Source organism: Oncorhynchus clarkii, chromosome 6 (assembly GCF_045791955.1).
Source record: "Oncorhynchus clarkii lewisi isolate Uvic-CL-2024 chromosome 6, UVic_Ocla_1.0, whole genome shotgun sequence".
Lineage (NCBI taxonomy): Eukaryota > Metazoa > Chordata > Actinopteri > Salmoniformes > Salmonidae > Oncorhynchus > Oncorhynchus clarkii.
This window is the reverse complement of record NC_092152.1, coordinates 33114648-33141273: the sequence shown is the minus strand read 5'-3', so window position 1 is coordinate 33141273 and position 26626 is coordinate 33114648. Positions and strand designations below refer to the sequence as shown.

Below are 26626 nucleotides of genomic sequence, written 5' to 3'. Positions count from 1 at the left end.
GAAAACCTATGGGTATTTGATTTAGGAACAGATCAGTCAAGTCAATGTGCAGGGGTACGAGTTAGTTGAGGTAATATGTATGTAGGTAGGGGTAAAAGTGACTTGGCAATCAGGATAAGGTGCCTTCAGAAAGTAATCACACCCCTTGACTTTATCCACATTGTGTTGTGTTACAGCCTGATATGTATTGAATTGAGATGTTGTGTCACTGATCTACACACAATACCCCATAATGTCAAAGTGGAATGATGCTTTTAGAAATGTTCACAAATGTATTAAACAACTGATATGTCTTGAACCCCCATGCCAAAACTAAATAAGTTAAAATGTTCTTAACAAGTTACATAATTGCATGGACTCTGTCTGAAATAATACTGTTTAACAATTATTTATAAATGACTACCCCATCTTTATACCCCACACATACAGATAATTGTAAGGTCCCTCAGTCGAGCAGTGGATTTCAAGCATAGATTCAGCCACAAAGGCCAGGGAGGGTTTGGAATGGTTCGCAAAGAAGGGCACCTATTAGTAGATTGGTGATAAAAAAATGCAGATATGGAATATCCCTTTGAGCATGGTGCAGTTATTAATTACACTCTCGAGGATGTATCAATACACTGCAAAGATACATTCGCCCTTCCTAACGAAGTTGCCAGAGAGGAAGGAAACCACTCAGGGATTTCACCATGAGGCCATTGGTGATTTTAAAACAGTTACAGAGTTTAAATGGTAGTGATAGGAGATAATTGTAGTTACTCCACAATACAAACAAAAAATACAGAGGGAAAATAAGGAAGGCTGTAAAGAATACAAATATTCCAAAACCAGCATCCTGTTTGCAATAAGGCACTAAAATAATACTGCAAAAAAATGTGGCAAAGAAATTAACCCAGTCTAGGACTTGGGTGGCTGGAGTCTGACAATTTTTAGGGTTTTCCTCAGACACCGCCTGGTATAGGAGGTCCTGGATGTCAGGGAGCTTGACCCCAGTGATGTACTGGGCCATACACACTACCCTCTGTAGCGACTTACAGTCGGAATGCCCAAGCAGTTGTCATACCAAGCGATGATACAGCCAGTCAAGATGCTCTCAATGGTGAAGCTGTAGAACTTTGAGGATCTGAGGGCCCATGCCAAATCTTTTCAGCCTGCAGAAGGGGAAGTGGCATTGTCGTGCCCCCTTCATGACTATGTTGGTGTGTATGGACCATGATAGGTCCTTAGTGATGTGGACACAGAGGGACTTTAAGCTCTCAGACCGCTCCACCACAGCCCCTCCCAAATGGCACCATATTCCCTATATAGTGCACTACTATATATGGGCTCTTGTCAAATGTAGTGCACTATTTAGGGAATAGGATGCCATTTGGGACACACCCAGTGGGTGAGAACTCACTAAGTAGATGTCGAGCACTGAGCCGTCGTCCTGGTCCATGTCCACCTCTACGTCCATGGTGCTCTGCTCTGACGTCAGACAGATGGCGCTGTCCTCCAGGGTGAATGTGGAGCTGGACGCCATGTCGTCTCTAAAGGCACACAGGAGAACCAGAGACACATATGAGTAGACATACAAAAGAAAGTCTGAGTCCCAATATGGCACCCTATTCCCTACATAGTGTCATTATTTTGTCCCTAGTGCACTACTTTTGACAAGGCCCATTGGGGCTCTGGTCAAAAGAAGTGCACTGTGTAGGGAATAGGGTGATATTTGGGATGAAACTAAAGTATAACATAACACACTCCTTCCAAACATTACTTAACACACTCCTTCACAAGTGGAGGCTTGGTAACAACTGGTGTGTGGTGGCCAGTGCGTTCCGTATGGATGAAGCCGATATGGTTTTGTTTATTAAGTGGATCAAAATAAAGGGGTCGTTCTTGAAGTATGGTGGCATTTGGGCATGGCATTTTTGGAAAAATGTTTACTTAATTTTTCTAGATTTTGTAAATATATCTTCCCACTCTTAATCAACTAATATGGTAGCTTAATGACTTTAAATATTTTTTATCACTATGATAACATTGTTCCACAAATGTAGGAGTAGTAACACAAATGATGACAACACCAATGAGAGATTTTAAGAAAATAAGGATTTTCTGAAATGGAGGCTGCACATGCTAAAATCTATGGTTATCAATCCTTTAAAAATTATTTACTGAGGTGATATGATTAATAATTTAGCTCACAATGTTATTCCCCTTCATTTAAATTGACTAACACCAAGTGACACTTTGGATTTAGACACGCCAAATTATCTATGGAATCCTCAACTTCATGACATAGTAAAAGGGTGTGAGTAGCTAATACTTTTCTTTAATATAGACCCCCCCCTGTTTGCCACTGGAGAGTATGCTCAAGGTCCTTGTACAGTATATAGGTAACGAGGGATTTTCAAGGTGGTAACACCAATGACATAAAACTGGTGGACGCATTATGCTATTAAAAAAAATGTAGGTATTTTAATAGCCTTCTTACTTTTTATTGATCTATACAATATATTAAAATAACTTTTGTTCACTTTCTAGCATTCAACATAATAGATGCAGTATGTAGTGAAAGTCTACACACCGATTGCAGTCTTCACATTTTGCTGCCTTAAAATGTAATCTTAAAAGCTTTACATTGGATTTCTTTCTTACCTATCTACACAACCTACTCCACATTTTCAAAGAGAAAGACAAATTAAAGAACATTTTCCAAATTAATAAAAAAATGTATTGATTGCGTACGTCTTCACACCCATTGTAGTCACTTAGCAGACGCTCTTTCCAGAGTGACTTACAGGCGCAATTAGGGTTAAGTGTCTCGCTCATGGACACATCAGATCTGTTCATTCAGTCGGCTCTGAGATTCGAAACAGCGACCTTTATTCATAATCTCCAGCACCACCCCAACATCAACATATGTGAAAATGGCACGTTACATTTTTTTGTAGTAAAAACAAAGGAAGATAAGTGTTTCCAATGACATCATCAACCAATTGGCAATGCCTACTCATAATTGGTTAAAAATCACGATGCACACCGATGACGTCATTGGAAAGACTTATCTTCCTCTATCGTTTTTACTACAAAACATAGAAACGTGCAATTTTCACATATGTTTATATTGGGATGGTGCTGGAGATAAAAAAATTGTTTTTTTAATGTCCCTTTAAACGTTAGACTGGAGAGTCAGGAGCAAAAGAAATACACTGCTCAAAAAAATAAAGGGAACACTTAAACAACACAATGTAACTCCAAGTCAATCACACTTCTGTGAAATCAAACTGTCCACCTAGGAAGCAACACTGATTGACAATAAATTTCACATGCTGTTGTGCAAATGGAATAGACAACAGGTGGAAATTATAGGCAATTAGCAAGACACCCCCAATAAAGGAGTGGTTCTGCAGGTGGTGACCACAGACCACTTCTCAGTTCCTATGCTTCCTGGCTGATGTTTTGGTCACTTTTGAATGCTGGCGGTGCTTTCACTCTAGTGGTAGCATGAGACGGAGTCTACAACCCACACAAATGGCTCAGGTAGTGCAACTCATCCAGGATGGCACATCAATGCGAGCTGTGGCAAGAAGGTTTGCTGTGTCTGTCAGCATAGTGTCCAGAGCATGGAGGCGCTACCAGGAGACAGGCCAGTGGATCAGGAGACGTGGAGGAGGCCGTAGGAGGGCAACAACCCAGCAGCAGGACCGCTACCTCCGCCTTTGTGCAAGGAGGAGCAGGAGGAGCACTGCCAGAGCCCTGCAAAATGACATCCAGCAGGCCACAAATGTGCATGTGTCTGCTCAAACGGTCAGAAACAGACTCCATGAGGGTGGTATGAGGGCCCGACGTCCACAGGTGGGGGTTGTGCTTACCAGAGAACACCAAGATTGGCAAATTCGCCACTGGCGCCCTGTGCTCTTCACAGATGAAAGCAGGTTCACACTGAGCACGTGACAGACGTGACAGAGTCTGGAGACGCCGTGGAGAACGTTCTGCTGCCTGCAACATCCTCCAGCATGACCAGTTTGGCGGTGGGTCAGTCATGGTGTGGGGTTTCTTTGGGGGGCTGCACAGCCCTCCATGTGCTCGCCAGAAGTAGCCTGACTGCCATTAGGTACCTAGATGAGATCCTCAGACCCCTTGTGAGACCATATGCTGGTGCGGTTGGCCCTGGGTTCCTCCTAATGCAAGACAATGCTAGACCTCATGTGGCTGGAGTGTGTCAGCAGTTCCTGCAAGAGGAAGGCATTGATGCTATGGACTGGCCTGCCCGTTCCCCAGACCTGAATCCAATTGAGCACATCTGGGACATCATGTCTTGCTCCATCCACCAACCCCACGTTGCACCACAGACTGTCCAGGAGTTGGCGGATGCTTTAGTCCAGGTCTGGGAGGAGATCCCTCAGGAGACCATCCGCCACCTCATCAGGAGCATGCCCAGGCGTTGTAGGGAGGTCATACAGGCACGTGGAGGCCACACACACTACTGAGCCTCATTTTGACTTGTTTTAAGGACATTACATCAAAGTTGGATCAGCCTGTAGTGTGGTTTTCCACTTTAATTTTGAGACTGACTCCAAATCCAGACCTCCATGGGTTGATACATTTGATTTCCATTGATAATTTTTGTGTGATTTTGTTGTCAGCACATTCAACTACGTAAAGAAAAAAGTATTTAATAAGAATATTTAATTTATTCAGATCTAGGATGTGTTATTTTAGTGTTCCCTTTATTTTTTTTGAGCAGTGTATGAAAGAAGCAAAGCCCAGGTAAAAAAAAAAGAGGAAAGCCTTCTGAAAACGTAACCCTGGGATAGTTCATATTTATCAGCGGGACAATTAAACAAATGTTAATGCCAAGACACCAGAATGGCTTTCTAAGAGGTGCTGCGTGTTCCCGGAGTGGTCCAGTCTCAGTCCGGACTTAAATTAACTTCAGCTTGAGCAATTTCGCAAAAAAATGATGGATAAATGTTGCTCTAAGAGTTGTGCAAAGTTTGTAGAATCTTATTCAAAACGATACACAGATGCGTAAAGCTGCCTCCACCAACTATGAACTCTGGGGTGTGAAGACATCAATAAATCCTTGTTTTTCTATTTTTTATTTTGATTAATTAGGACAACTTCCTAAAATGATCGTTCACTCTGAAAATGTTGAGCATGTTGTGTAGGGAAAACAACTAATTGAATCCCTTTTAAAACTTCATTTTAAGACAGTAAAACGTGAAGACTCTAAATCCCCAAAACATGTCACTACAACTCAACACATCACAACTGGGACAAGCCCATTTGCTTACTCTAAGTACTTTAAAAAATGAATAAACATAACATTTTGCAGTATAAAGTACTTGCAATACATTTTATCATTGATAGACAGTTATCAACAAAAACATATGATATGCAACTATTTTTTCATGGTCGCAAAGGCAATGCTATGTGTATGCAAATGTCACTAACATAACAGGCCATACAGATGGTGTAGCTAAATGCATGGTGAATCAAAGAATCCAGCATCAAAAAAACACCTTCAGGGGATGTAGAGAGAAACAGCCTGACTGTGTGATGTCTGATGTCTGGCTGTAGAGGTCTCTCTAGGGGAAGTTTATGTCTATGAACTCAGACAACAGGATATGAGTGAATCTAGGGCAGGGAATTCTGGGACATTCTGTTTTATGTGAAGCTCCTTTACTGGGCTATGGACATCTAAAAACAGTCCCCAAATAATCTTCTCCTGACGTAGGAAAATAAATGTCCATGAAAACACAGCATCGTGAACAGCAGGGGGCTCTATGGGGCTGGCGTGAAATCTGAAACAGGTCATTTACAAAGTCACCTGACTTTGCTTAAATTGAGGAATGTGTTTACCATTTTATGGCACGTTATTGCCTACCTCTCTTAAAAGGTGACACACACACACACACACACACGTTACTGACTGACACAGTATATACAGAGTGGAAAGTCACCCTGGCAGCAAATCACACAATTTTTCATCTGAACAATGCCTCTTAATCAGACCTTCTGAAAGCCTGGAGTCAAATATTAATGAAACATTAATACAACAATTGAGGGCAACAGACAGGTGCCTGAGAAGGGAGCAAGACCAGGCAGGCCTCAGAACGGAGGCTTTGAGTTAGAGTCAGAACCTGACACTACTGGACGGACAGACGGAGAGGGCTGGGGGGAGATGAGAGGAGAAGAAACAGAATACTGGACGGACAGACAGAGAGGGCTGGGGGAGATGAGAGGAGAAGAAACAGACAACTGGACAGACAGACGGAGAGGGCTGGGGGGAGATGAGAGGAGAAGAAACAGACTACTGGACAGACAGACGGAGAGGGCTGGGGGGAGATGAGAGGAGAAGAAACAGACTACTGGACAGACAGACGGAGAGGGCTGGGGGGAGATGAGAGGAGAAGAAACAGACTACTGGACGTACAGACGGAGAGGGCTGGGGGGAGATGAGAGGAGAAGAAACAGACTACAGGACAGACAGACGGAGAGGGCTGGGGGAGATGAGAGGAGAAGAAACAGACTACTGGACAGACAGACAGACAGAGAGAGAGGGCTGGGGGGAGAGATGAGATGAGAGGAGAAGAAACGGTTCTTTCTAGAGGGAGATTAGAATTTTAAGTCCATGGTTTATGGACTGCACTGCATCTGAACTCAATGCATGTTGAGCAGGTCTTCCCAGCAGGTCTTCCCAGCAGGTCTTCCTGGGCATCTTTAGTGGAAACTGTCACAAAGCCTGACAAATCTGAGTCACCTGTTCCATGTGGCTCGTCACCACAACGTTTGGGGGCAGAGTCCTATGTTTTCCCTCAGGCCTCCCAGGTAGCTCAGTGTGTCTAACCTGTTATCATCTACATCACACTCTCCCCTCAGGGAAATCCCTATGGGAGGCAGGGCTGATCAACTCAGGGGCTCTGCTGCTGATCTGATCTGGAGGGTTTGTTGGTTCCGTCATTAATTAGCTCAATTGTTCACTCACCTGGTGTCCCAGGTCAAAATCATTGTTGCCAATATTTACACAAGGGTGTAAATATATCCATTTGGAATTGGGCCTTTGAGAAGACAGGTAGAACTGGAAGGGGAGTCTTCAGGTAGAGGGATGGAGGGGAGACATGGAAGGTCTAGAGGAAACAGAGGTAGACCGCAGATAGAGGTACCTGTCTTCAGACTGGGTCTCCAGGTTGACACAGATGGAGGAGATGGTTCCCATGGAGGAGCCCTCGTAGAAGGACGGGGTGTCAGGGACGAGGTCAGGACGCAGGTAGGAGCCAAACACTGGGAGAAACACACAAACACACACAAAGCCATGAGCTCACTGAGAGACAAACACAAAGCCATGAGCTCACTGAGAGACAAACACAAAGCCATGAGCTCACTGAGAGACAAACACAAAGCCATGACCTCACTGAGAGACAAACACAAAGCCATGAGCTCACTGAGAGACAAACACAAAGCCATGAGCTCACTGAGAGACAAACACAAAGCCATGACCTCACTGAGAGACAAACACAAAGCCATGAGCTCACTGAGAGACAAACACAAAGCCATGACCTCAGTGATAAACACACACAAAGCCATGACCTCAGTGATAAACAAACACAAAGCCATGACCTCAGTGATAAACAAACACAAAGCCATGACCTCAGTGATAAACAAACACAAAGCCATGATCTCAGTGATACTGCCTTCAGTCAGTCAATCTATAAACGCTGCTGTACTATTGGTCTAAAGACAGTTGGACCCACAGGACAGAACATGTGTGTTTGATTTAGTCTAATTAGATGAGATAATAAAGTGTGAATAAAACAATTATGTAAGTGTCCCTGCATGAACCTTCTATCCCTCAAAATGGTATGAGTAGAATTGGTTAACTGGAATAGAGTAAGCTATTCAAATAGTATGAGTAGAATTGGTTAACTGGAATAGAGTAAGCTATTCAAATAGTATGAGTAGAATTGGTTAACTGGAATAGAGTAAGCTATTCAAATAGTATGAGTAGAATTGGTTAACTGGAATAGAGTAAGCTATTCAAATAGTATGAGTAGAATTGGTTAACTGGAATAGGGTAAGCTATTCAAATAGTATGAGTAGAATTGGTTAACTGGAATAGAGTAAGCTATTCAAATAGTATGAGTAGAATTGGTTAACTGGAATAGAGTAAGCTATTCAAATAGTATGAGTAGAATTGGTTAACTGGAATAGAGTAAGCTATTCAAATAGTATGAGTAGAATTGGTTAACTGGAATAGAGTAAGCTATTCAAATAGTATGAGTAGAATTGGTTAACTGGAATAGAGTAAGCTATTCAAATTGAAACCTTTAATTTGCTTCATGGAAGGGATTATCCTCTAGATGAATATTTGATGAAAACAATCATTTAAAACCTTACATTTATATTTGTCTCTCTATGGTGCGTGGGGATACTTTAGAACAGATAAACATCACTTGGGGTTGATTTGCTGGTGTTTTTACAGTCCCCCCGAACAAAAACACTTCTGGGGGCCAAATGAAATCATCCGTGGACGGGGTACATGGTATGTTATGTGACGGTTATACATAATGTACCAGGGTGTTGTTGAGTTAAAACAGGAAAAAAAATAGGATTGCCAATTAACTAAAGAAGCCATGTTGCAATATAAACCAAGACTTCCCTCGGCCTTATTCAGAAGTCCACACCCTCTTCTCTTCCTGTAATATTGGCCAACAGTGGTGTTACAGAGGAAGGAGTTACGAAAGCTTAGTGGCTACTGCTGACAGGGTCCTGATTCTAACTCAGCCAGCCATATACACCCCTGTCACTGCTGACAGGGTCCTGATTCTAACTCAGCCAGCCATATACACCCCCATCACTGCTGACAGGGTCCCGATTCTAACCCAGCCAGCCATATACACCCCCATCACTGCTGACAGGGTCCTGATTCTAACCCAGCCAGCCATATACACCCCCATCACTGCTGATAGGGTCCTGATTCTAACTCAGCCAGCCATATACACCCCCATTACTGCTGACAGGGTCCTGATTCTAACCCAGCCAGCCATATACACCCCCATCACTGCTGACAAGGTCCTGATTCTAACTCAGCCAGCCATATACACCCCCACCACTGCTGACAGGGTCCTGATTCTAACCCAGCCAGCCATATACACCCCCATCACTGCTGACAGGGTCCTGATTCTAACTCAGCCAGCCATATACACCCCCATCACTGCTGACAGGGTCCTGATTCTAATCCAGCCAGCCATATACACCCCCATCACTGCTGACAGGGTCCTGATTCTAACTCAGCCAGCCATATACACCCCCATCACTGCTGACAGGGTCCTGATTCTAACTCAGCCAGCCATATACACCCCCATCACTGGAGTCAGGCATGATAATGGATCCCCAAGAGACAAAGAGCGAGTGATAATGAGAACTTGTTGATAATGCTCACTCAGTCGCACGCACACACACACGCACACAAAACGGGCTGGCTGTAATAACAGGGCTGGGCTATCATTCCGGTGAGGCAACATTTCAGTGAGGCCTGGAGGTGGACAGGAGACAGTTTTACGGCCCTAGTGAAGGACCTGTTTATGTGGACCAAGTGGTTCTAAAAGGTCCATCTATCCAGACATAGAGTTGTGTTCTACATGACAGATCTGGGGAGCGAAAGTGACTCCTGTTTGGTGCTTTTGGCTCAACCTCCAAAGGGAAATAAAACACATGAATGTGTGGATGATTGATGATAGTGTGCTGCTGGTCTACCTTGCCCGTCTAGACTGGCCAGACTGCGTGCTCCTCCCAGCCTGTCCCGACTCTCCTCCTCGTTCTCCTCCTTCTGAGAAGACAGGATTTCCTGAGAGAACGACTTCAGAGCAGGGATGGATGTACGTGCTCTCTTAGAAGGGGAGAACCGAATGGCTGCAAAGAGAAACAGAGAGAGAGAGAGAGAAACAGAGAGAGAGATACAGAGAGACACAGAGAGAGAAAGAGAGAGAGAGAGAGACACAGAGAGAGACACAGAGAGAGAAAGAGAGAGAGACACAGAGACACACAGAGAGAGACACAGAGACACACAGAGAGAGACACAGAGAGAGAAAGAGAGAGACACAGAGAGAGAAAGAGAGAGAAAGAGAGAGAGACACAGAGAGAAAGAGAGAGAGACACAGAGAGAGAAAGAGAGAGAAAGAGAGAGAGGAGGGGTAAATTAGTGGTGGGGGAAGAGAGAAGAAAAGAGGAGGGAAGGAAGAGAGGAAAATAAGGAACAAGAGGAGACCGTGGGTAGGGGAGAGAGTGAGTGGGTAGGGGAGAGGGTAGGGGAGAGAGGGAGTGGGTAGGGGAGCGAGGGAGTGGGTAGGGGAGAGAGTGAGTGGGTAGGGGAGAGAGTGAGTGGGTAGGGGAGAGAGTGAGTGGGTAGGGGAGAGAGGGAGTGGGTAGGGGAGAGAGGGAGTGGGTAGGGGAGAGGGAATGGGTAGGGGAGAGAGGGAGTGGGTAGGGGAGAGAGGGAGTGGGTAGGGGAGAGAGGGAGTGGGTAGGGGAGAGAGTGAGTGGGTAGGGGAGAGAGTGAGTGGGTAGGGGAGAGAGTGAGTGGGTAGGGGAGAGAGTGAGTGGGTAGGGGAGAGAGTGAGTGGGTAGGGGAGAGGGTGAGTGGGTAGGGGAGAGAAAGCAAGAGAGAAATAGGGAGAGATGGAGGGAACAGATTATCCTGATTGCAACCATTATCATGCATAATCAGGCTCGGAGCGTCTGTCCCAAATTAGCAGTAAAAAGATCAAACTGTTAACGCAGAATAAGTATTACACAACTGTCCCTCAGACGTTCCATTCTGACTCCCAAGCAGAGCATGAAATCCTCTCCCCATCGTATCTAACTGCAGAAGCATTGGCATGATAATACCAGGCAGCTAAATCCCAAATCATCACAGAAACCATCTTCATTTAATTAGCGGTCCACACTGTTGCGTAACACTGCTTTATATCATCTTGACATAAAATATTCCCCCAAGTCAAAACCCTGAAGTGAGGGGGGCTTCAGCCCCTTAAATTGATTCCCACATTACAACCACTAGGGGGCTGTCATGGCCACCACCCAAACATGGGGCAGAGGGCAACCATTTCCTCTCTGAAAACAACAAGCTATTTCTGGGAAAAGCCCGGCAGTTATCCTAGTGGCTAAGAGCGATGGGCCAGTAATTGAAAGGCTGCTGGTTGGAATCCCCTCGCCGACCAGGTAAAAAATCTGTCGATGTGCCCTTGAGTAAGGCACTCAACCCTAATTGCTCCTGTACATTGGTCTGGATAAGAGCGTCTGGTAAAATGAAAAGTATTTTGTTTGGTAAAATAACAAAATACAGAACAAAAACGATTTAACATCATTGAGAACCAATGTCAGGAATCTACACTGAGTGTACAAAACATTAGGAACACCTGCCCTTCCATGACATAGACTAACCAGGTGAAAGCTATGATCCCTTATTGATGTCACCTGTTAAATCCACTTCAATCAGTGTAGATGAAGGGAAGGAGAGGTTAAAGAAGGATTTTTAAACCTTGAGACAGTTGAGCTATGGAGTGTGTATGTGCGCCATTCAGAGGGTGAATGGGCAAGACAAAATATTGAAGTGCCTTTGAACGGGGTGTGGTGGTATGTGTCAGGCGCACCGGTTTGAGTGTGACAAGAACTGCAACGCTGCTGGGTTTTTCATGCTCAACAGTTTCCGGCGTGTATCAAGAAAGGTCCACCACCCAAAGGACATCCAGCCAACTTGACAACTGTGAGAAGCATTGGAGTCAACATGGGCCAGCAACCCTTTGGAATGCTTTCAAGTCCCTGCCCTGACAAATTCAGGCAGTTCTGAGGGCAAAAGGGGGTGCAACTCAATATTAGGAAGGTGTTCCTCATGTTTTGTACACTCAGTGTATATCAGTATGTCAGTGTGACCTGAAAGCACAGACAGAAGAGCTGAGGAAGGGTTTTAAACTTGACCCATTTAACTGACTGACAACAGTGTGTATGTGCCACTCGATCGTCAACATAACAAACCTGTTCTACACACACTACACTGGTAACACACAATCACTTCCTCTCACAGGAGAAATGTATACTGTACATCGACACAGCTGTGTTGTAGCTTTCAACACAGCTACTTCTATATATTTACTGGAAGGTTCGGTTTTGTTCAACATCAAGCTGTGATTATTTGAAATCAGCTGTGTAGTTCTAGGGCAAATACCTAAAAACATGTACCCCTTCGGGTCCCCAGGACAGAGTTTGGGAAAAGCTGACTTAAAGCGTCTATAAATCATATCCACTCCACAATCACCTGATATTGCAGGTAACAAACAAATAAAACTAGGAATCTGTACAAACATAAGATTTCCAATAGTTTACAGTTGACTAAACTGTACGTGCCACACCGAAAGATTAACCTGTCTCAGTCTCTGGTTTGGACAAATGTTTTGGCTCGAGGGCCACATTGGGATTTCGAAATTCAGAGGGCCGCACAGACTCTTTTTTTTAACAATTTTTTTGTCAAAATCAATTTGCGGGCCAGAAAAAGCACAGTTATTACAAAATATATTAGGTCCATTCTACACACTTAAATTATTTTTTTTATTTTTTACTCAAACCTCCCACAGGCCATCCTTCCTGGTCCCAGTGCCTGGCACGTGTGCCAGTTGAAAGTCCTAACATAAATACAGGTGTCCCTTTCATAGGGGACTGAGGAACAAGAGCCAGCAGACTTACTCTGAGTCTTCCGGAACACCGAAGTGCTCATGAACTTGAGGAATCGGTTGGCATAGAAACCAGGCCTGTGCACCGAGACAGAGTCCTGAGGACAGAACAGAAGACAATACAAGCATTTATCAGAGAGGGCTATTTGAGATCAATAAGAAAGGAACCTATGAATGGTGTGTATCCAGAAGGACACGTGGATCAGATTTGCAGTATATCAACTTACGCCGTCGTAGACCAGGGCTTTCCACGAGTGCTCCAACTTCTTAATGAATCTGAGGTAGAAAAAAAGAAGCCTTGGCACAAACGTAATGCAACAAACCCCCCAACATCCAGAACCTGAGAGCCTTCATTTTGGCACCAAACACAGAACAGGAACCACAGCAATATTACGTTCATGTTATGCAATACGCTCCCCTGATGGGCTGAGGCAGGCAAACACCAAATAGTGAGGGAGGGAAGACGACTAAGAAGAAAATATATATGGGTAACAATATGAAGCTATCCATTACATTGTGCTCATTATGTAACAACCAGCCAAGACACTAACCGACGGGTCCTGAGGTCAGCTTAGAGATGCTGAGATAAGAACAGGGAAAAGTGTTACATTGACACTACTGTCTCTCTGGTGCTAGAGGCTTTTCACACTAAAGAGCTTATGTCTCTGTCTCCGTCTCTCTCTCTCTGCATCACTCTTCCTTTTCTCCCTCTGCGTCTCTCTTCCTTTTCTCCCTCTGCGTCTCTCTCTCCCTTTTCTCCCTCTGCGTCTCTCTCTCCCTTTTCTCCCTCTGCGTCTCTCTCTCCCTTTTCTCCCTCTGCGTCTCTCTCTCCCTCTGCGTCTCTCTCTCCCTCTGCGTCTCTCTCTCCCTCTGCGTCTCTCTCTCCCTCTGCGTCTCTCTCTCCCTCTGCGTCTCTCTCTCCCTCTGCGTCTCTCTCTCCCTCTGCGTCTCTCTCTCCCTCTGCGTCTCTCTCTCCCTCTGCGTCTCTCTCTCCCTCTGCGTCTCTCTCCCCCTCTGCGTCCGTCTCTCTCCCCCTCTGCGTCCGTCTCTCTCCCCCTCTGCGTCCGTCTCTCTCCCCCTCTGCGTCCGTCTCTCTCCCCCTCTGCGTCCGTCTCTCTCCCCCTCTGCGTCTCTCTCCCCCTCTGCGTCTCTCTCCCCCTCTGCGTCTCTCTCCCCCTCTGCGTCTCTCTCCCCCTCTGCGCCTCTCTTCTCTTTCCCTCTGCCTCTCTTCTCTTTCCCTCTGCCTCTCTTCTCTTTCCCTCTGCCTCTCTTCTCTTTCCCTCTGCCTCTCTTCTCTTTCCCTCTGCCTCTCTTCTCTTTCCCTCTGCCTCTCTTCTCTTTCCCTCTGCCTCTCTTCTCTTTCCCTCTCTCTCTTCTCTTTCCCTCTGTCTCTCTTCTCTTTCCCTCTGTCTCTCTTCTCTTTCCCTCTGTCTCTCTTCTCTTTCCCTCTGTCTCTCTTCTCTTTCCCTCTGTCTCTCTTCTCTTTCCCTCTGTCTCTCTTCTCTTTCCCTCTGTCTCTCTTCTCTTTCCCTCTGTCTCTCTTCTCTTTCCCTCTGTCTCTCTTCTCTTTCCCTCTGTCTCTCTTCTCTTTCCCTCTGTCTCTCTTCTCTTTCCCTCTGTCTCTCTTCTCTTTCCCTCTGTCTCTCTTCTCTTTCCCTCTGTCTCTCTTCTCTTTCCCTCTGTCTCTCTTCTCTTTCCCTCTGTCTCTCTTCTCTTTCCCTCTGTCTCTCTTCTCTTTCCCTCTGCGTCTCTACTCTTTCCCTCTGCGTCTCTACTCTTTCCCTCTGCGTCTCTACTCTTTCCCTCTGCGTCTCTACTCTTTCCCTCTGCGTCTCTTCTCTTTCCCTCTGCGTCTCTTCTCTTTCCCTCTGCGTCTCTTCTCTTTCCCTCTGCGTCTCTTCTCTTTCCCTCTGCGTCTCTTCTCTTTCCCTCTGCGTCTCTTCTCTTTCCCTCTGCGTCTCTTCTCTTTCCCTATGCGTCTCTCGTCTCTTTCTCCCTCCCCAGCATAGGGACAGAAAACTCCAGGTTACAGAACATAATGCTGAACATGTAAATAGTTTGTCATTATTCCATGTAATACATGTTTTATAGCATGTTATGAAGTCATGTTGTACCGGTAGGATTGCAGGATGTCGATGATACCCAGGAAAATAAGCAGCTTCTCTTCTTTGTGTGATTTGGCAGGAATTCCACCCATCCTGAAATACAGCAGAGTAAATACAAGTCCCGTGACAGAAAGTAGTCAGTCAGGATTATCTGCCAAGTCATCCTTCAAAGCATCTCAGTGAGGGTTGGGTTTTTGATCATTGCGAGTGTTTGTGAGAGTTTTGCCAGTGTATGTCTAAATGTCATTAAACTATTACTGTGTATGTGTGTTTGTATGGGCAGCATGCCTGTGGTGAGCTGACTCACGTGTCGTCTGTGGTGTGGGCCTCGGCAGCCTTGCCGTCCCCTTGGATAGACTCCATGGCTGTGGAGTAGAGGACCCTCTGGGCCACGGGCCTCTTGCCGTCCCCCCCTGCCTGGCCCGGCTCGCCCCCCTCCTTTGGGCTCTGGTCCAGGACATGCACGGCCAGGAGCAGACTGTAATCCATGATCTTAAAGCTCTCCAATACCTGCAGCACACAACATGAAACCACAGCTTAATTACCATGATCAGCAACCTGTTAGCTAGCAGAGAGTGGAAATGCAGTCGGCGCTGTCTTGGCCTTGCTGTTAGTCCTCGACTGACTAGTATCAGCCACAGGTGTGTTCGTTTTAAACAACAACAAATCGTTTTTACTATCATCTGGTTTATTGAAATGTGACCCATATTTCTGTGGGACCAAAAATAAATAGGCACTAGTGATATTCTATTCTATTTTACTATGTTGGCCAGAAGCTTTTGTTACACAGACCTGAAAAGTACAAAGTGTGTCATCCAACCACTAATCTAAGTGTGCCTCAAACGCCAAAAAGCATTGAAGAAATCTTTCTGTAACTGATTCTTGAGCTATATAAAGAAAGGTGTTGCTCCACGGTTGAGTGATGTTTTACATATTGACCCGTGTGTCTCTGTTCCCAGGGTTTCTCAGGCCCCAGGTTTCCTCTCACTGCTCAAACAGAACGTTCTCACGACATCAGAGGGGCTCAAAAAACACAATCTGAATATGGGGTCAAGGGTGCTATCAGGCCTTTTAGTCTGGCTTGGCTGGCACTGCTTTTGCATGCCAAGTGTGTGTGTGTGTGTGTGTGTGTGTGTGTGTGTGTGTGTGTGTGTGTGTGTGTGTGTGTGTGTGTGTGTGTACATACATACATACGTGTGCAGACGTGCTTGCATGGAAAGTCATCATTTTTATGGTGCTATCAGCAATAATAAGATTAGCCATTTTTGGACGCAAAATTGATCAAATTTGATCATCTGATCATTGGACCACAGGAACCATGTCATTCTAAGCATTACCGTGCAAATCCCCAAAACTAATAACACTGTCTGTCTAAGAGAGACGATAACAAAAGAAAGAAAAAGCAGGAACAGGGAATGAAACAGCAGGTTTTGTCAAATCTGTCATAACAGGGAACACCCAGACAAATGTGGCTTGGCTGCAGACCTAAAAATTACAAGAATGTTCATCATGATCGTCATGGTAACCCCTAAAGTCAGCAACGCAGATGGATTTCGTCAACAGTATTCCCAGCATCAGGTACATCCCAAATGGCACCCTAACTTCCTAAGTAGTTCACTAGTACAAAAGTAGTGCACTATAAAGAGAATAGGGTGCCATAAGGGACTCAGTTATCATTATCCCATATAACGAACTGGCCAATAGAAAACAGGCTGAGGAAAAGGACCACAACAGAACCAGATAATCAGCCTTTTGTGATCTAATCAAAGTAACGTTGCCTAGTATGTCCAGAATGAGGATCTTTGTTAAGAGACTAACATCAACACACACTTACTAGGAGTGGACAGTAGGCTATAGGTCAGCAAAGATGGCATTTTGACATCTTATCATACCACTGATGTATCTGTAACTAGAATCCATTGATGTGGCACAAGGAAACATGTGACATGACTTAGTACAGCCAAAATAATATTACAGAACAGCTATGTCCTGGTTATTCCCAATGATAAATGTCTTTATGTTTGCTTTATAAACTACATTGTTGCTGGTTGTTTAATCATGGTTAATTATTTATTTAGTGTCCTTATATGACTAATGCAAATCACGAACTCAAGCCCATACACACAGCCACACGCTCGCAGACACAAACACACACACTCAGAAAACACTTGTGCTCTTGTTCGAGCTTTGCCTTTTCCATGTATTTGATTTGCATCTGTTCCTCCTGACTCCTCCGTTCCTATTCAAAGGACACCATTTTGAATAGACCCACACACCAACCTGCCCACAGTAGGCCCATGTGACTCCCAGCTGGCCTGACCAGCTCTCCTTGCCAGGCAAACCATCGCTACACAAACCATACTGCTGCCTGCCTTCATCAGGTTGGCTTCTATACTACTGCAACGGGCACTTCAAATGTGTGCATCCTTCTTCAACTGATGCTGAGCAGTGATTTGCCAAGGTACAAAGTCGGTGTTCCTCCTCACCTGCAATAAAAAGCATACCCAGAAAACCTAAATTGTTTCTGTGAAAGTTCCCAGAACATTCATAAGAACGTACCCAGAACGTTGCTCTCCCATTTTGTTGCGGCAGAATGACTTAAAAACATGAAATAGTACATTGTGTTATTGTATTTCCTGGAAACCTAATGAAAACGTTCGGGGAATGTTCTGTGGTGGTTGTTACAGATGTTGTGCACAACATTTGAGTTAATGTTAGAACATTCCAAGGATATTTCATTTTAAAAATTATGTTTTTTTTTATATTTAAAAAAAATATATATATATATTTGTTCAATGTTTTTGGGATGCTATCATCCTAATGTTAGATACATCCCTAACTAGACAATGTGAGCCAACAATAACTAACAATCACTTCAACATAATATCAACACACTGTAGATGTTCACCTTATATTTATTTGACTTCAAACTGCTGTCTGTCTTCAGAGTTTCTGTAAAAGTGGATGGAAAAGTATTAGGGAGACTATTTTAACACGTGTTCACTAAGTCACCCTTTTACAAGATTCCCTTTTCCTTGAACAAATTATCTTCGATGTAATTCAGCACATCCAAGCCCTGTCTCTCCTCTGGATCGGTCTCTTGAGAGGGTCTGTCTTTGAAACCCACAGTACAGCATGGCCCACTTACAATGACACTAATACACTGGCACCCTTTGAAGAGAGGAATGACAGAGAGACTCTTTCCATTGCAGTTAAAATATGGTGCCAGCCGTGCCTTTCATACAAATCACACTCCCAGCTTTCACATTGACATTTCATAGAATGTCTCCACTCCATGTTACAAATTCTAATTCAACGATTTTCCATATGTTTTTTGTGTGTGTGTGTGTGTGGGGGGGGGGGGGGGGGGGGGGGGGGGTAAGCGTGCGTAGCAGCCCGATCCAACTCTTGCCAAAGTAGTGCACTATACGGGGAATAGGGTGTCATTTGACATTGGCCCTGGCTTGATTGGCTTTGTGAGAGGGCATTGTTGTCCCCGTCATGTTCCAATGGAATTACAGAATCACATGACCCAGGAAGAGAGGAGTGGGACCAATAAAAGGTTGTTTTTGTCTGACAACATGACCGGCCTCGAGTTCCATAACAATTATGCAACATTACTTTCCCACCCATTCTATTTGTGTGTGGCGTGTGGTGTGCGGGCGAGCGCGTGTGTACGTTTGTGTGTGCATGTGAGTGTGTGTTTGTTTGCGTCTCGAGTTAATAGGGGGATTCCCAGACAAAAAAGGCAAAATGACAGTCAACATCCCTCTGCCCTAGTCAAAGACCTCAACACTCATGATTGGCAACCACTTACAAAAGATTGTCCCCGTTGCTAAACTGTCATTACAGTTTACATTGTCATCATCTCAACAACATCTCAGAGCCCAGCCATACTATGACAATGACATTGCTCCCTGTTCCAAGCCAAACACAAGCAGGCTTTCCTTCAGTCTCTCTCTCCCTCTAGTCATAGACATGGATATAGTTTATTCATGTTCTCAGCTCATTCTCCATATGGAGGGCATCGAGGGAGCTGTTGTGAGATGAAGAGAGGAGGGAAAGAGAGAGCACCCTACATTTCCCTCAGTGACCCACATACAGCACAGCAGCAGAGACGTCATGGTCTCCCAATCTCATCTCGCCGCTAACCTCCCCTTCATACCCTGGCTAAATTTCCGTACAACTCTAACCTCTTCCCCCTTCTACCCCTTCCTTTCCCGCCTCTCCTGTTTTTCGGTGCTGCAGCAGGCCCTGGGGCGAGGGGTTTAGTGCTTACTCATGGAAACGGACAGAGATATTGCTTTGAGGGCACTTTGCTTCCAGCTCAGGAAGGGAAGACAGGAAGCAGTGACAATAACAAACTAGCTACAGAGTCCAGAGTCACTTACAGTACAACCACTGCATTCAACATGAAACACTGTTCCCTTTAGCGCCGTGCCTTCCTAGAAGAAGAAGATAACTACTTTGAAACACAGAGGATGAGAGAGGAGGAGGAGAGCGGGAGGGATGGAAAAATAAAGACCCCTCTAAAGACTTCAAACAAGAGGCCATCTTCGAGAGTCTGTGACGGACTCTTACCTACTTGAGCTGTATCCAATAGAAAGTCAACATTGAGGAGTTTGTGAGTTTAGTGGACAAACACAAGGAGAGGAATCAGCCAGCTATAGCAGCCATTGCCAAAGCCTTCAAGGCGTGACCAGGCCCAGCCAATCAGAATGAGTTTTTCCCACAAAAGGGCTTTATTACAGACAGAAATACTCCTCAGTTTCATCAGCTGTCAGGGTGGCTGGTCTCAGACAATCCCGCAGGTGAAGAAGCCAGATGTGGAGGTCCTGGGCTGGCGTGGTTACACATGGTCTGCGATTGTGAGGCCGGTTGGACGTACTGCCAAATTCTCTAAAACAACTTTGGGGACAGCTTATAGTAGAGAAATTTGCATTCAATTCTCTGGCAACAGCTCTGGTGGACAATCCATTCCTGCAGTCTGCATGCCAATTGCATGCTCCCTCAAAACTTGAGACATCTGTGGCATTGTGTTGTGTGACAAAACCACACATTTTAGAGAGGCCTTTTATTGTCCCCAGCACTAGGTGCACCTGTGTAATGATCACACTGTTTAATCAGCTTATTGATATGCCACACCTGTCAGGAGGATGAATTATTTGGCAAAGGAGAATTGCTCACGAACAGGGATGTAAACAAATCTGTGCACAAAATTTGAGAGAATTACACGTTTTTGCGAATGGAAAATTTTGTGAATCTTATTTGACCAACACTTTACATGTTGCGTTTATATTTTTGTTCAGTATATATTCACCCCTAACAGCATGCTACTCATGCAGACTAACTCCATTCATTAGTCACGACTTGTCATTTGCTGTGGAATAACAGCTCAGTTGAGCTATTCTCAGAGTGTCCAATAAAATAAGAGTAGCTGAAGCTGGTTAACAGAAGCCATGTTGTGGAGGACTAAAACAAATGCCATTGACAATCACATCGTAGGCTATAACGTTGCGAAGGTTTCAAAGGCTGGATGCCTGTAATAGGAAGCATCTACGTTCCTGTTCCTGGTCTCAGTGGCTCTGTTTCTCCACATCCTGGTTGCACCTTGGGGCAGGAGGCAGACAGGGGAACACTATAATGATCTCTCTTGTCATGGACAACACACACTGTTAAAACATATGCCCAACAGCCTCTAGGATCAGCAGACCCTCCACAATTAATAACTTCAACAATTTGTTAAAAATGCAAAACTGGCCTAAGATCAGTGTCGAGGGGTAACTTCATGCTCCTCCCACATGAGATACAGTTGAAGTCTGAAGTTTACATACACTTAGGTTGGAGTCATTAAAACTAGTTTTTCAACCACTCCACAAATGTATTGTTAACAAACTATAGTTTTGGCAAGTCGGTTAGGACATCTACTTTGTGCATGACACAAGTCATTTTTCCAAAAATTGTTTACAGACAGATTATTTCACATAATTCACTGTATCACAATTCCAGTGGGTCAGAAGTTTACATACACTAAATTGACTATACCATTAAACAGCTTGAAAAATTCCAGAAAAGTATGTTGTGGCTTTAGAAGCTTCTGATAGGCTAATTCACATCATTTGAGTCAATTGGAGGTGTACCTGTGGATGTACAGTCGTGGCCAAAAGTTGAGAATGACACAAATATTCATTTTCACAAAGTCTGCTGCCTCCGTTTGTATGATGGCAATTTGCATATACTTCAGAATGTTATGAAGAGTGATCAGATTAATTGCAAAGTCCCTCTTTGCCATGCAAATGAACTGAATCCCAAACAAAGTGTTGACGAAGACAAGGCTGGAGATCACTCTGTCATGCTGATTGAGTTCGAATAACAGACTGGAAGCTTCAAAAGGAGGGTGGTGCTTGGAATCATTGTCTTCCTCTGTCAACCATGGTTACCTGCAAGGAAACACGTGCCTTCATCATTGCTTTGCACAAAAAGGGCTTCACAGGCAAGGATATTGCTGCCAGTAAGATTGCACCTAAATCAACCATTTATCAGATCATCAAGAACGTCAAGGAGAGCGGTTCAATTGTTGTGAAGAAGGCTTCAGGGCGCCCAAGAAAGTCCAGCAAGCACCAGGACCGTCTCCTGAAGTTAATTCAGCTGTGGGATCGGGGCACCACCAGTATAGAGCTTGCTCAGGAATGGCAGCAGGCAGGTGTGAGTGCATCTACACGCACAGTGAGGCGAAGACTTTTGGAGGATGACCCGGTGTCAAGAAGGGCAGCAAAGAAGCCGCTTCTCTCCAGGAAAAAAAACATTAGGGACAGACTGTTATTATGTAAAAGGTACAGGGATTGGACTGCTGAGGACTGGGGTAAAGTCATTTTCTCGGATGAATCGCCTTTCCGATTGTTTGGGGCATCCGGAAATAAGCTTGTCCGGAGAAGATGAGGTGAGGGTTACCATCAGTCCTGTGTCATGCCAACAGTAAAGCACCCTGAGGTCATTCATGTGTGGGGTTGCTTCTCAGCCAAGAGAGTGGGCTCACTCACAATTTTGCCTAAGAACACAGCCATGAATAAAGAATGGTACCAACACATCCTCCAAGAGCATATTCTCCCAACCATACAGGAACAGTTTGGTGAACAATGCCTTTTCCAGCATGATGGAGCACCTTGCCATAGGCAAAAGTGATAACTAAGCGGCTTGGGGAACAAAACATTGATATTTTGAATCCATGGCCAGGAAACTCCCCAGACCTTAATCCCATTGAGAACTTGTGGTCAATCCTCAAGAGGCGGGTGGACAAACAAAAACCCACACACTCCAAGCATTGATTATGCAAGAATGGGCTGCCATCATTAACTTCTGTGGCCCAGAAGTTAATTGACAGCATGCCAAGGCGAATTGCAGAGGTCTTGAAAAAGAAGGGTCAACACTGCAAATATTGACTCTTTGCATCAACTTCATGTAATTGTCAATAAAAGCCTTTGACACTTATGAAACAATTGTAATTAAACTTCAGTATTCCATAGTAACATCTGACAAAAATATCTAATGACACTGAAGCAGCAAACTTTGTGAAAATGTATATTTGTGTCATTCTCAAAACTTTTGGCCACGACTGTATTTCAAGGCCTATCTTCAAACTCAGTGCCTCTTTGCTTGACATCATGGGAAAATCAAAAGAAAATCAGCCAAGACCTCAGAAAAATGTGTAGACCTCCACAAGTCTGGTTCATCATTGGGAGCACTTTCCAAACGCCTGAAGGTACCACGTTCATCTGTACAAACAATAGTACACAAGTATAAACACCATGGGACCACGCAGCCGTCATACCGCTCAGGAAGGAGACGCGTTCTGTCTCCTGGAGATTAAACATACTTTGGTGCGAAAAGTGCAAATCAATCCCAGAACAACAGCAAAGGACCTAGTGAAGATGCTTGAGGAAACAGGTACAAAAGTATCTTTATCCACAGTAAAACGAGTCCTTAATCGACATAACCTGAAAGGCCGCTCAGCAAGGAAGAAGCCACTGCTCCAAAACCGCCATAAAAAAAGCCAGACTACTGTTTGCATCTGCACATGCAGATGGGACAAAGATCATACTTTTTGGAGAAATGTCCTGTGGTCCGATGAAACAAAAATAGAACTGTTTGGCCATAACGACTATTGTTATGTTTGGAGGAAAAAGGGGGAGGCTTGCAAGCCGAAGAACATCATCCCAGCCGTGAAGCACGGGAGTGGCAGCATCATGTTGTGGGGGTGCTTTACTGCAGGAGGGATTGGTGCACTTCACAAAATAGATGGCATCATGAGGACGGACAATTATGTGGATATATTGAAGCAACATTTCAAGACATCAGTCAGGAAGTTAAAGCTTGGTCGCAAATGGGTCTTCCAAATGGACAATGACCCCAAGCATACTTCCAAAGTTGTGGCAAAATGGCTTAAGGAAAACAAAGTCAAGGTATTGGAGTGACCATCACAAAGCCCTAACCTCAATCCTATAGAAAATTTGTGGGCACAACTGAAAAAGTGTGTGTGAGCAAGGAGGCCTACAAACCTGACTCCGTTACACCAGCTCTATCAGGAGGAATGGGCCAAAATTCACCCAACTTTTTGTGGGAAGCTTGTGGAAGGCTACCCGAAACGTTTGACCCAAGTTAAACAATTTAAAGGCAATGCTACCAAATAGTAAATGAGTGTACGTAAACTTCTGACCCACTGGGAATGTGATGAAAGAAATAAAAGCTCAAATAAATCACTCTACTATTATTCTGACATTTCATAAAATAAAGTGGTGATCCTAACCGACCTGATTAAATGTCAGGAATTGTGAAAAACTGAGTTTAAATGTATTTGGCTAAGGTGTATGTAAACTTCCGACTTCAACTGTATGCCCTGTCATCACCTCAGAGCTAGCCCAAATAAAAATCACATTTTATTTGTCACATGAGTCAAATACAACAGGTGTAGACTTTACCATGAAATGCTGACTTAGGAGCCCTTTTCCAACAACGCAGAGTTAAAAAGTACGAAAGTTAGCACCATTAAAAAAGGAAATACAAACACAATAAAATAGCAATAACAATACCGAGTCAATGTGCTTGGGGTACGGGGTAGTTGAGGTGATTTGATACATGTTGTAATAGATAAGGCCATTCACCATTGTCAATCATTTTATAAACACCATCTATATGGTCATCACCTGAGGTAGTCCACATTAGATGATGTTTTTTTTAAATGTTTTTTGATGTGTTTTTTTCCTGTTTCCACCAACTCCATTTTCAATTCACCAACGGGTCGTGTAGGTGTGAACAGAGCACAATAACAACAGAGATAAATGTAGTCGTGCCATAGACCAGTGGTTCTGGCCCTGGGGACACAAAGGGATGAATATTTTGAGTCTTTTTGTCTTAGCGCTACACGGCTGATTCAAATCATCAAAGTTTGATGACTTGCTCATTTGAGTCAGCTGTGTAGTGCTAACGAAAAACTCCAACATGCACCGCTTTGGTTCTGTGAGTTGACTTGTTATGGTCCTGTTTGGTCTATGTACATTTTAGGAGTGGTAAAGTAGCTCCTGGCTCCTATTGTTCTGTTAAACAACAGCTCTGATCCCACCACTTCACTAGATTAGACAGGACAATCTGGCTATTGCTCTGAAATAGACAGGAATGCAGCCTCCTATCTTTAGAGTGGTGCTCTCTCTTACTTTCTCTCTCTCACGCTGCTGGGAACATTTCTTAATCACACTCAATGTTTGGAAAACTGTCATGGAACTGAAACAGAGCACAGAGCTCCCAAGGAACCAACCGTGGAAACACACAATCCCAGTGCCAAACACTGCAGAAAGACACAGTCCCCTTTCTCAAAACACACCGTCCAACCCTACAATCACAAGCACACTGTTCTTGGTTTAAATTCAATGTGGCAGGGTATGAAGTGGAAGAGTGGAAGTGTGTGTGTGTGTGTGTGTGGTGCATGTGCGTGTGTGCATACTTGCATTAGTGTACATGTGTGCCGCCCGTGTAGTGTATACTATTTGAGTGTGTGCACTAAGGTGGCAGAGAACAGATGTAGGATCTTAATCTGAGCAAGTTTGCTACAGCAGGAAAATAGTTCTGCAGCAACAGGAAATGTGAATTATTATGTGGATTATAATTAATGGACATTTTATGTAGCGGTTGATGCATTTCAGGTTAAGGCAAATCAAGTCTGAAATGTTCAATTGGAAATGACAAACTTTAGAAGCCTTTTTAAACCTTTAATACACTAGAAGTTTGAAGTTCCTGCTGAATACACTGGAAGTTTGAAGTTCCTGCTGAATACACTAGAAGGTTGCATTTCCAGGAAAATTCTCATCAACAAAAGAGTGATCAAATTAAGATCCCACATCTGTATCCTATGTGAAGGGGAGAGGTTGCTGATTTCCCATAGACAGAACGAGTCCCAGTAATTCACTGGATTCCCATGCCAAATACAATCTGTGCCCTTCTCTAGTTCTGGCATCTGACCCAATGTCCAAAGGGTGACATAACAAGAAGTTTGGCCATTTAAGTCCAGAGTGTGTGTGGGGATGAAAAGAGCAGACCTAAATTAGTCACAGGAACCATCTCATCTGATAGCACTTCTCCTTTCCATTTCTAGGATGACGGTAAAAGCCAGAATGACACTATAACCTGCATACAATACTGAAAGAATGTGAAGAAAATGCATTTCCTGTTTTGTTGTTGTTGTTAAAACTGCTTCCGCCATATGTTTGCTTAGATGCTTTGTAACACTGGGATGCTCTAACAAGTTTGAATTGTGGCATTACATTTAAACCAGCTGTGTAATCTACTTTTCTTGGTACTCATGCCAGTGTCGTCACATAGTTTCGCGAGGTTCCACCGCAAGGTCGGAGCTTGAGGCACCCACAGACAGACAGAGAGATCGACACAGACAGACAGCTGTCCCAGTCCACACCTACCCGGCAGTCTCTCTGCAGGGTCTTCATCAAGGCATTGTAGGTGTCAGCGTCGAAGTAGAGCCCTTCATGCATGTCCTGGAAGTCCAGGTCCTTGTAGACGGGACAGGCCTTCTCCCTCTCCTTCCTGGAGGCACGTCTCTTGTAGGTGGAGCCCTTCAGGTCGTACTTGTAGTGCATCTTGACGGAGCGCGGCAGCACGTTGTTCATCACCACCAGCCGGATGTTGACGCCTCCAGACTGGATGCAGTACAGGCCGTAGAACTTAGGCAGCAGGGTGCGTGGGTTCTGGTTCAGGTTCTGCGTGTGGAGAGAGAGGTGGAATACAGTTAGTTGATGAATAGGTTCTGTTTAATAGGCCTGGGTCCAGGTCTGTGTCCATTTAATGTCAACCTATTCCCTACATAGTGCAGTACCTTCGATCAAGACCCTATGGGCCCTGGTCAAAAGTGGTGCACTATATAGGAAACACAGACCAGGTTGGGTGAGTTACTCACCATGTAGTAACCTGGAAGTAGTTTCTGGAGAAACTCAGCCTCTTTGTGCTGGACGGTTTTGATGATGAACTCGTCATCGCTGGTCAGGTAGAACAGAGAGCCGCTGGCCCCGGGGTTGGACAGCTCAATCAGAGGCTCATTACAGATGGAGTACTGAGGAGAAAAACTAAACTGGTTTAATATGCCCGTAAAAACAATAACAAAACTGGTTTAATATGCCTGTAAAAACAATAACTAAACTGGTTTAATATGCCTGTAAAAACAATAACAAAACTGGTTTAATATGCCTGTAAAAACAATAACAAAACTGGTTTAATATGCCTGTAAAAACAATAACAAAACTGGTT

At 44.4% G+C, this 26626-nt stretch overlaps 1 protein-coding gene across 1 annotated transcript in view; it reads right to left on the bottom strand.

The window, feature by feature from the left end:
- Window positions 1-26626, bottom strand: part of LOC139411015 (phosphatidylinositol 4-phosphate 5-kinase type-1 beta-like) — a 97140-nt gene that overhangs the window by 1482 nt on the left and 69032 nt on the right. Inside the window, exons 6-14 of the mRNA XM_071156796.1 lie at window positions 26280-26432; window positions 25786-26082; window positions 15129-15331; window positions 14831-14914; window positions 12944-12992; window positions 12730-12814; window positions 9748-9903; window positions 7158-7275; window positions 1400-1529 (exon numbers count right to left, since the gene is read on the bottom strand). Of these exons, the coding sequence (XP_071012897.1) occupies window positions 1400-1529; window positions 7158-7275; window positions 9748-9903; window positions 12730-12814; window positions 12944-12992; window positions 14831-14914; window positions 15129-15331; window positions 25786-26082; window positions 26280-26432 (1275 nt within the window). The remainder of the gene's footprint in view (window positions 1-1399; window positions 1530-7157; window positions 7276-9747; window positions 9904-12729; window positions 12815-12943; window positions 12993-14830; window positions 14915-15128; window positions 15332-25785; window positions 26083-26279; window positions 26433-26626) is intronic.